Here is an 11,359-nt window from a genome sequence, read left to right as displayed (position 1 = left end):
CTTGCAAAAAATGGTACAGTAAGTAAAGACCATGGGGCCGGTTATAAAAAGGTAGCACCTGATTTGCTATAAGGATGAAACGTTTTTTGCAATTATAAAACAGTATTGCAGAAGATACAGTCGCTACTTTGAAAACCAACCAATATGATTTGTGACAATGTCTTACTTGGATGCAGCCAGCAGTTTCAGCAGCTATAATAACAGAATCCTCCAGAGGGCACTAAGTCCTATGTACCTTTTATATGTTACAAAAGGTCTAGCTATAAATGTTCTCGTTGCAAATGAACAGACTCTATACATATATTTGTTGATAGAATGTGTATGTGTATATTACATATTTAACAACACAAAACTAAAAGATATTTACTATACACTTTGGGGGTGCTTTACTAAAGGCAGAAATAGGCTGTTCACTTTGGGAAATGTATCTTTTAAATGGGAAGGTTCCCCCTAGTTTAGTGAATGCTGTGAAGATCTGCTGACTGCCATTACCCAATCATGTAAAAATTCAAAAATACAGTTTTTTTCCCTTGCTCCTGATTGGGTGAAACCTTTGGCTCACCTGTTAAGGCAAAGGTGATGCCAATCAGCCTACCCAAACCCTCCTGGGAAAGCTGAAGATCCTAAATGTTACAAGAATGTACTTGGACCTAGACCATACTGAAAGCCATAGATGATCCACCTGCCAAAACTCCATAGAGAATCCAAGATGTCTAAGTAGGCAGCACAGATACCCCCCAACAATACAGTGCTGTTGCCTCAGTGGCCAGTCACCAGGCCCAAACGCTGTCATGTCGGGGTACACCTGACCATATGCCATTACCGATTTTCAAATATCACATGCGTGTAGGATTTTCAAGGTGCTCGTGCAGTGGATTGGAGTGAAGGGGCAACATGGTGAAGATGACTGCAGACACTTGTTCTATGGCTGTATCCTGTTTGCCCAGATCGTGTTATTCAATAAAAGCAGCAACATTCCATATTACTCTTAAATATTTAGAAAAAGTTTTTTATTTAAATAATATGATTAATTATTTTTCAAAAATATATTCATTTTCAGAGTTTAGACATTATCCATCTGCCACATTTTCCATGCAAGATGGAATTTTCAAATAATAAAAAGGAAAAAACAACACAATAATAATAATTCCATACACTAATGGGCTGATGTATATAACTTCCACCCAGCGCGTAGGTGCGGTGAATTAAGTTTGTACAACATTACTACCGCTAGATGGAGCTGGGTCCTTTGCACCTTAGCTCCACCTAGTGGCAGTTCATCTCTGCGAACCCAGCTATACAGAAGGTGGAAGTTTTATACATTTTGATGACAGTTTCACTACACTTATAAAAGGACACTGTGGCTCTTTTGCATAACAAAGAAGACACTTTAGTTCTATTAAACTCTCTTCAGCAAGGGTAGACCACAGTTGAGTTGCAACAGTTGCAAGAGACAGCCTAGATGGCGGTCATTGATATGTACATAACTCTTTAAACTACAGCCACTCCAAGAAAACCACTCTCACCAATTGGCTGCTCCCTACCATCCCTACTGCGGAAGACTTAACCAACACCCTTCATAGGCTCATGCTCTTTGACAAATCTGACTCCCTCAGAAAGAACGGGGCAGTTCTTCCATACGTGGTCAGCGTTCCTCACCACATTATCATCCCTAGCTCAACTTAGGGACATTATGCGGGCCTTCCGACCTTCCAAATGGTACGATATGGCCAAGTTAGACGGCTCATTGGGGTTTTAGATGTTTTATAGTCCCACTGATAGTGATATCCTTCTGCTGGGTGATGCGCTGTTTCCGATGCTCAAATGTGACCCGAGATGGTGGTGCCCTTTTCATTTTTATTGCTCCACTACTTGACATTTCTCGACCCTTGACACTCAGTTTGTCCCATCTTCTATGTTATTCCACTCTTATCTGGTGCACTCCGAATACGTACCCTTTCAAGAGCAAACATGAAGCAATGTTTGTTGTTTGTTTGTCTTCTTCTCGCTCTCTCTGGACTGACAACCCACTTATGTTTTGTTACTTTGTGGCTATAATGACTATTGATATTGTCATAGTTGTTTCCCGATTACTGTTGACTCATATAAAAGTCTGTAACCATGTATCATACGTGTTCTCGAATGTATTGAGCACATGCCAAGTTACTATGATGCCTTGTCGTTTGTATCCGATTTGAAAATTCAATAAATACTACATGCTTAAAAAAAAGCCACAACCAGTGTAATAAAAGACACAATGCTTACCTATTGTAGACGTATAACATAGAGAAGTACTCACCATAGCTTTACTTCCAGTTATCTGCATGCAGGGGTTCAGCGGAGAAAGGATTAGAAGGTGGGAAAAACAAACAGCACAATTAGTAGTAGATTCAAGCAGGGCCAACCTGTGGTTAATAACTAACGGTTACTTGACTAGATCACCCGCATAGACAGCTAATCCCGCAAGACAGACACGTTTATACAAACACATGCTATTTTTCACCAACATTGAATATGGAATTCATGCACTAGTGTATCAATTCATATTGAAGTGACTGTAATGTGTATGATGCGATCAGCAATATCATTATTGTAGTCATTTCATGGCACATTCAAAAAGCAAAGGTCATTCAATGGCAGGCGTGGACATGGAAGACGTGGACATGACAGAGAGGATGGAACACAATCAGGGGGAATCCAAGGGTGGACATACACTACATGGCTAAAGGTTTGTGGGCACATAACCATCACACCAACACTGTCCCAAATGTGGACACCCCTCCAAATGTTCAGATGCTTCCAGCGAAAGGTACTGTTAATTCTACAGCATACAAAGACATTTTAGACAATTGAACACTTTCAACCTTGTGGTAACAGTTTGATGACAAAGCCAGCTCCATAAAGAAATGGTTTGATGAGTTTGATAAGGAGGACCTAGAGTGTCCTGCACAGAGCCCTGACCTCAACCCTACTGAACACCTTTGGAATTAATTGGACAGTTATTTGTGAGCCAGGTCAACACCACTACTTGAACTCACAAATATTGAATGCGCACAAATTCCCGCAGAAACCCTCCAGAATCTCGTAGAAAGCCTTCAGAAAAGAGTGGAGGCTGTTATATCTGCAAGGAAGGGGACAGGGGGTCCATATTAATGTCCATGGTTTTGGACTTGGATGTTCAACATGCTCATATTGGTGTGATGGTCAGGTGTCCACACACTTTGGGCCGTATCGTGTAAAATCCAGCTGAAGTATTGGACATTTCAAAGTATTTCTTGAAACAAAACTTGCCGACCTTCCTTTCTAAAATAGCTAATCGCCTGCACAGAGCGTCTGGTCCCATGTTAGGGGCGGCTCAAACGCCATCTGTTTCAGACTGAACGTCTGTATAATGAAATGCTGTTCCTCACCAGCCACATCTAAGATGGCAGCCCCATCATGAGGATAGGATACTTTAGGCCAACAACCCATTGTAACCGAAATATAGAATTTGCTACAGAAATGTGACCCTATGCTCCTGAACGGAGCAGGATATACAGCATAACTAGTTCCTTGACTGTCATGGTGAATCTTTGGATCCGATACTGTGAGCGACTGACCTGGATGAAGCAGACAGTTAGGGACATCAGATCTTTCTATGTGCTTTCTATGACTTCTGTGACACCTGATACTTATTTTTGGACGGTAGCGCAAATGCTGTAGCTAGTGGATCCACATAACAGCCAAGCAATCTGAACTTTTAGAAGGTGGTCATCGAAGGCAGTCCCACATGTCTGTCATAATGAGTTTATTATAAGAACAGCTTAAAAGGACTGCAAATCCTGAAATCAAAATTATTCTGTATATTATTGATTGTTTTTTAACATTATGATATGAAATGTATTGCTTATTGAGACCAAAACTTAAGCGGATAGGGGTTTTAACCCTTCACGTCACACTTTACCCATTATACACACTTTGGGGTTGCTGTATAAAACTCCCGCCCAGCCATACGCTGAGTGAATGCCATTCGCATGGCATCCCTGCCATTAGATGGAGCCAAGGAGCATAGAAATTTCCTATACTTCTCAACTACACTACTGGTCAATAGTGTGCAAAAAGCAGTCGCCCAGCATATGGCTGGGTGGAAGTTTTATAAATCAGCCCCTTTAAGTTTCCCAGAGTCTGGAAACACAATTAAGCTGGTTTGTAACTTGCAAAATGCTATGTGGACTCTCACTACCCGAGAAAAAAAAAACCCCAACTTAAGGATGTTTTCCCCCGGAATATGGGAAAGCCACTGCCATTACACTTGGTATAATCTAGCACAATCATTTTAAGCATAGATTTGACCCCCCCCATTTTTTACATGGTATGTCCCTGCTGGTGCCTTAAAAAGGTTTGCGGTTTCCATTACGACACTCATGTTAAGCAGGTCCGCGCATACATGCAGCATTCAAACACGCATGAGAAAGCAAAAACGCATGGAAAAAAAAAATAGCACAGCGCTTATGCACAAATTCCAATTATATCTGTAGCCATTAATTTGATTAAATAACATTATTATTCATACACCGCTTTATCTTAGTCCTGCCTGGTGTGTCTTCATTTCACAGAATTACTAATAATTTTGCCTGTTGGTGACTAAAAAGGAGAGAAAAAAAAAACTGCACATTGCAGAAAATGAAATTGGTGTTTCCTGGGTCGCTAGCAAAACAATCATATAAATAAATAATAAGATAAAGGATTAATTGCAATGCCTTAATAAAACTATTAGATTCAGAGCCTTCTTGAAAATGGACGTTGTTTGGGCTCTGGTATAATTTTTTCTTATCAACTGGAACATATTTTCTGCCTGTGGTCACCCAGAGCCGCTGTTCAAAGACAATGGCTTCGACTTTTGTCGTGGAATCTTCAAGGTATTTGTCTTCTGAGTTGAAGGTCTCAGGATACCAGAGGTTGGTGTTAAGGGGGCTCGTTCACAGTGGCAGTGTTGTGCTACATTAGACACCGTTGCCCAATGCAGTCCCAACACAAGAACAAGGCAATTTGCATTATATCCAATGGCTTCTGTTCAACTCACCGCATTGGTGTAGGGCATGCTACAAGTTTGCACAGCCTATTGTGTTCCGATGGGCTGCGTTACATGGAATTGCATATAAGCACTACCAGATTTGGTTAGGATTGACTTGCTGAAGCTGCGGTCTGTGCAGGTCTCCACCTGGTGTTGTTGCTCTGCTTACCCAGGTTGGACCCCTACAGCGGGAAGCGTTGTCTACATTGCTGAGAGGGGGGGGCTATCTGCCATCACATTGCTTTGAATAGGCAAAGTGACAATGCCTCTTTAAAAAGCTGATTCATAATACATTCGCACAACGTATTGCTTTGTACACAGCGAATTACTGCCACTAGATGAAGCCGATGAGTATAGGAATTTCTTCATTTGCATCTAATGGCAGTAATGGTCCACAAATATCATTCGCACAGCTATATACTGTATACACCAATGTTGTAAGTGGCGACAATGGACACTTCAAGACGAGAATTGGCCGTCGCTAAAGAAGCTTTTAAAAGTGCCATCTTACCGACTTGGCAGTGGCGGAGATGTACTGGACCACCATCTCATGCTTCCTTGACAGGTCCTTCTGACGCAAAGGTGCCTTTCGATCTTCATTCAAATTCATGTCTTCCTGTAAGCAAGATAGAAGGAAAGGGGCAGATTAGAATTTGCATTGCTCAATCTGTATGCGATTGAAAGCATTTTAATGGAAATCTGTCCTAAGAGAATCATGTTGGTTACATTGTTGACTTGTCCTACTTTCTTATTAGGAACTCACCTGTCCCCGATCTAGTCGGCTATGTTGCCTTCTTAGCACCCCACATTCACTTGTCAAAATCTTGCTATATATGAAAGATTTAGTAGAAAGTGAATGTCACAAGGTTTACCATGGTCATCCTTGTGAGGTTTACCTCTGCCATGGACAAAGCTTTGTGCCATGGCTTCCTCTGCCATGGACAAAGCAAAAGGAGCATTCATGTCTCATCTTACATACCCACCTACTTTTTCTTTGGCCTTCTGCAGCTTAATCTAGCTTCTGGGAGCAAAGAAGATGCCCCGTACTTTAAATCACTCCTTGTGAGGGTGCCGATTGGCTGATTGGCCCAGTGCTGCCACATGGGGGGCGACCCAGAGATCTTAGTACTGTGTACACTGCTACTAGAATAAAGCTCTTATGTACTTCTGCATGGACAAAGTTCACAAGTTGAAAAGATTTGTCACCCTCCTGAGAAGGGGTCACTCCCTAGAGAGCATGCATTGTATTACAAGTCACTTGACTGATGTGTAGAAATTTACGTTTGCTTCCCATCCTATTCCATTCTACTAAACATGTCAATTTTCCGATCTTTGGAGCACATCAAACCTCAGAAACATACTATTCTGTGGTTTCATGTTTTGAAATGAGTACCTGAGAGAGTACTACCAGGGTTGCAGTTGGAATTTTTAGACTCAAGCATAAAACATGTACTAGGGCCAACATTAACAGGAGCCAATTAACCTGCCAACATGTCTTTGGAAAGTGGGAGGTTCTGATGAAAGGAGTTCAGCCCCAGAAAACTGTCAACCAGAGGATGATGTGCAGCAAGAAGGACTCAACTCCTCACCTGCACTTATAAAGCCTCATATGTTCATCCATCCTTCGCTTTCTTGAGATCTTATCACTACAAGCCTGTTATCAATGGTTGTTTGAGAGTACATTTTAGTTTTTTTTATAATCCAATAAAGTCCATATTACACTATGGGGGCGCTCCTTTTGCTTCTCTTCTGGTAGATACCCAGTTTTCCATGACTGTGAGGAGCTGTCCCGCTTCTCTGGAGTTTTCCCTCTTTTCACAAGGATGGTTTTAATTGGCGCCAGTGGATGTTATTTTTTTTAGCGGGAGGATACCCAGAAGAAAGCCACACAAGCACAGGGAAAACATGCCAACTTCATGCAGATAGTGTCCTGGCCAGGATTCGAAGCGAGAACCCCAGCACTGCAAGGCATATTGACTTCGCTGGCTGTGTATTTATCCATTTGGTTGGAGAGGCCCTTTAAAGCTAATTTTGTCATGCAAAGTGAAATTATGCTAATTTGTGGGAAATTAATTATCCTGCCTGTTACTTTGTAGCGAGGTGGAAACGTGCGCTTCTTGTCACATCTGTTCCTGAGAACGTGTCTCGGCTGTGAGCGAATAGGGCCGGAGTGAGTGACAATCTGCCACAGATGCAGCTGGTTTTTCTGAGACTTCAATAGAGCTTTTCACAGCGAGCGAATACTCTGCGGGACGCAGCAAGATGTGACGGTGGAATCCACGTTTACATGACACTTACAACCACTGCATCGTCTTTCTCCACTGCTGATCCTATACTAGCCATCTAAGGGTGCTAGTGCAGTGCATTTATAAATGAACCCCTGTACCTGAACTATATAGGATGCCATCCTTGCCCTCTCCACATGAACATGCTGGTCATCTATTGTCATGCTGAACCTGCAGTTGACCTGCTTCATGCGGGTTTTACATTCCCATAGACAGGGGGGCCCCTACACTTCTAGCCTCCTGAGGCCGGGGGGTGGTGATATAGGTTACTAGAGGAAAGGGGGTTGGTAGTGCACGGTACCGACTTGGGGAGGTATTCTGGAGGTCACTTTACGAGGGAGGATACATGTTACCTCTGGCTTTGGCTCTGTCCGGCGTCAAGCCCATCTCACAGGCAGCACTGGTTGCCAAGAGCTGGGCAGGACACCAGACATATCATGCTGCTAAGCTCCTGGCAACCAGTGATGCAAATGAGCAGGAAGGGATGCCGGTCAGCGTGTCCCAGGTTGCTAAAAGCTCTTAGCAACCTGTGACACTCTGGCTGGAAAGGGGCGGCAGGCACACCGGGAGTTCCCCCCACGTGACTCAGCTCAGGCTGCCTCATTATACGAACAACTCTGTCCATAGACATGAATGGGAATACAAAACCTGCTTGAGGCAAACAAAAGCACATTGATACAGGCCCTAAGGAAAAGTTGAAGCTGAAGATTAATCTTATTTTGTGCCTTCCCTGGCAATCAAAGCAGATTAATCTTTAACTTAAAATGTGATTGCAATACCAGTCAAAGTAAAACAGCCATAGCGCATACTGATATGGTATGACCCTGTTCATGAGCAGATATTACTGCTGTAGCCATGTCCAGCCTTCATGCACCATCTCATTCGCTGCCTTCTTAGAAAAGATTCCCAGTTACAATGTGTTGCCTTTAACTAAATAAAGCTGACGTTTTAAAAGACTTAGCAGGGTTGCTACCGCAAGTAGTCACCATGTTTCTTTGAGGAAGGGACTCTTGAAAGCTCCCAGGTGTTGACCTATTGACTACGTGACATTCCACAAATAAATGTGTGACAGTCTCATTGGAGTGTTGGTGACTTTTCATCCTTCTATTGTAGATCTGCATGGTGCCATCCAAGGGGATGAGCTCTTAGCATGTGTTGCCTGTTGTACTGATGGTCAGGTCCATCAGACAGTCAACTGAAGGGGCGCGCATGGCAGCTGGCTGCCATTTGTGACTCAGCAGATTAGCACAGTCATCCTGCAACAGGAAGTGCTGTTACTGGCAGAATCTCCAAGTAAGAAACTTTGTAACAGATTTATAAATAAATTTGCTCCCTTTGGGATAATCAAAATCTTACCTTTAAGTGATCGTTTTGTCTGAGGGGCTCCAATAAAGCAGATATGCTGTAGTCACCTGATCCTCACTCCAACTGTTGTTGACACACTTCTCTCCCCCTCTGCTATGACTCTCACGTTCTATAGAACGTTCTCAGGTTGTATGCAGGTCAATAGACCATCAAGATGTGATGATGCAATGGTCCTGATGCAGGAGCCAAGTGGAGAAGAGGCCACGGTGACCAGCCCACAGGGAGCTGGTGGGAGACAGGATCAGGTAAGTATATCTGCTTTATTTGAATCCCCTAGATCAGATCAGTGGTTCTCAACCTATGTAACCTCAGGACCCACATTTGTCCTTGGCCATTAAGTCGCGACCCAATTTGCACTGCAAAGGAACGCACAGCATTAGGGTACTACATGTTCTGGTGCAGCCGTATGCATTGTGGGTGGGAGGTGCATTTGAAGTACAATTCAAATGAATAGCAACGCAACACACCTCCCACACCAGAATGCACAGTAGCTGTTACTGTGTGGTACAGTTTGACTCACTGTTCTAGTATGAACGGGCCCTCAAGAACACTGACATACATACATACATACAGACACATTCTCACACACCCAGTCTCTCTACCTTACGAGAACTGGAGTGGGTCCTCAGCCTGAGGTCCAGTGCGGGCTGCTGTGCTGTGACAGAGCTCCATCCATATGTGCATCGCTTGTGCAGCTCCATTGCGCGCCCTGTAGAGGTGCCGAGAGCCAGAATGTGACATCACTCCAGTCCAGGCACTTCTACAGGACATGTTAGGGAGCTGTAAGCAACGCACGTATGGATGGAGCTCCTTCACGGCCATTGCCCCAGCCGGCCCCACCTAAAGCTGACACTCAGCACTGGGCAGCATATTTTGAATGGCTGCTTGGCGCTATAACTGACAGTGCTGCGCTAGGGGAAGGCAGAGGAGTCTCTCACCTAGAAAAGTGGAAGGCATGCGGCGACCCACCGAACATGGGGTCGCGACCCACTAGTTGAGAACCAAGGCCCTAGACAAAAGGAGCACTTAACCCTTGCAGTGCAGGGTTGACCCCATTGCAAGGTCAAGTTTTTTATTTACTTCAAGAAAATGAGACAAGTGATGGCACGAAGAGGAGAGGCTCAATCGGAGCACATCTGCAGCACTGGATTAGTAGACCACCCACATCCAGAAAGGGACCTGGACCACAGACTTCGATAAATATACATTTCTTCATGGAAAAAGAAAAAAAAAATATGCAGGATGGGTTAGATGGGGCTGGGAGGCGGGTGAACTTTTTCCCCCAAAACGCTTGCACCTTGAAGAATAACCTGCAGTGAACGTTTTGGTGAATGTCAGATTTACTGCTTAAAAGGAGACCTATGGGGTCAGGGCTTTTTCCCATGGTTCTCCTAAGGGTCACGGGAGAACTCAAACTAGCGTCCTCCCGTGACCCAAAACTCAGCTACAGCTCGCGGTATACTGAGACGCCTCAGCCGGCACAGATACTGACATTGCTGTCGAGATCCACCCAGCTGCGGGATTGACAGCTGGCTCTGCCTATGCAGAGGCAGAGCCAACTGTATCCACCCCCTCCCCCGTCCGTTCCGCCAGTCAGCCCTGGAGGATCGGACAGGGGAGGGGGGGGAATCCTTGCAGGGAGCCGTGAGTGACAGTCACTGCTCTCTGCAGGAATAGATCGGGAAGTAAGCAAGTGACGGTATGTGTTCGCTCACTTCCCGATTTACTGAACCGACCTGTGACAGTCTCATTGTCACAGGTCAGCTCAGATTATGAGGCTGAGTGATTTTCACTCACCTCATAATTCTACTTTAAGGAACATGCTACTTTAAAAAAAAGTTTGACATTTTGAAATTCCATTTACCAGCATTTTCCTTCAGCATTTGGAATTCTCGAGTTCCCCTTTTCAGGCAGAGAGCTTTGTCAAGTACATTTTTTTTAATTATTATTTCGTTTTTATTGAATTATAAGCACAGTAAAAATTCACAGTAAGCATCACGGCATAAAACAAAAGAAAAATGATGCGATTAGCAGTGTGTGAATCAGTTTTAAAGAGAGGATAATGTTCAGTAATTTGTTTTAATTTTATCTAATATTTTCAATCTATTTACACTGGCGGCTGGCATTAGTAACATCACAGATATATTTAGCCGCGCTTTTGTTTTTTTCCCCGTTAATAGGGAATGACTCAACCCATTCCAGTATATGGCTGTTAAAACAAAGATCCTGCATTTAGGATCATAAAACGCTTTGCAAATTATAGCCCCAACCTAATCACTTAATGGTCCCTTTTAATGCAGAAAGTATTAAAAGCAGATCCACATACAGCGCTCTTATAGCTGACACAAGCATGTAGCGGCCCATCTTAAAGGGGAAACTCAACCTTTTCATCTTGGCAAAAATATCCCGAGATGAAATCAGTTCTGCACTGCAACTTTGAAAATAAAGTAAAAAGCGCTGTGGACGAATCCTGATGTTGGGTGTTATGTGTACAGGATTACTAGGGGTGCTGCCCCACTTCACCCGGGGAAACTGTAAACTGGAAGACAAAAGAGACAGAAGGGCGCCCAACCTAGTGCAGATAATCCTTTTAATTTTAAAAGACACGATAAACAGGAGTGCAAGGGTACTCACAATGGTAGGTCAAACAACAGCG

General features: G+C 43.6%; 1 protein-coding gene across 1 annotated transcript in view; it reads right to left on the bottom strand.

Annotated features, from left to right (window-relative positions):
* DIAPH2 (diaphanous related formin 2) overlaps window positions 1-11,359 on the bottom strand; it is a 909,560-nt gene that overhangs the window by 811,696 nt on the left and 86,505 nt on the right. The window contains exon 4 of the mRNA XM_018576282.1: window positions 5,565-5,669. Within this exon, the coding sequence (XP_018431784.1) occupies window positions 5,565-5,669 (105 nt within the window). The remainder of the gene's footprint in view (window positions 1-5,564; window positions 5,670-11,359) is intronic.

Source organism: Nanorana parkeri, unplaced genomic scaffold, assembly GCF_000935625.1.
Source record: "Nanorana parkeri isolate BGI_ZX_2015 unplaced genomic scaffold, ASM93562v1 scaffold62, whole genome shotgun sequence".
Classification (NCBI taxonomy): Eukaryota; Metazoa; Chordata; class Amphibia; order Anura; family Dicroglossidae; genus Nanorana; species Nanorana parkeri.
Note: the sequence above shows the minus strand (reverse complement) of the source record. Positions and strands in the feature narration are given on the sequence as shown.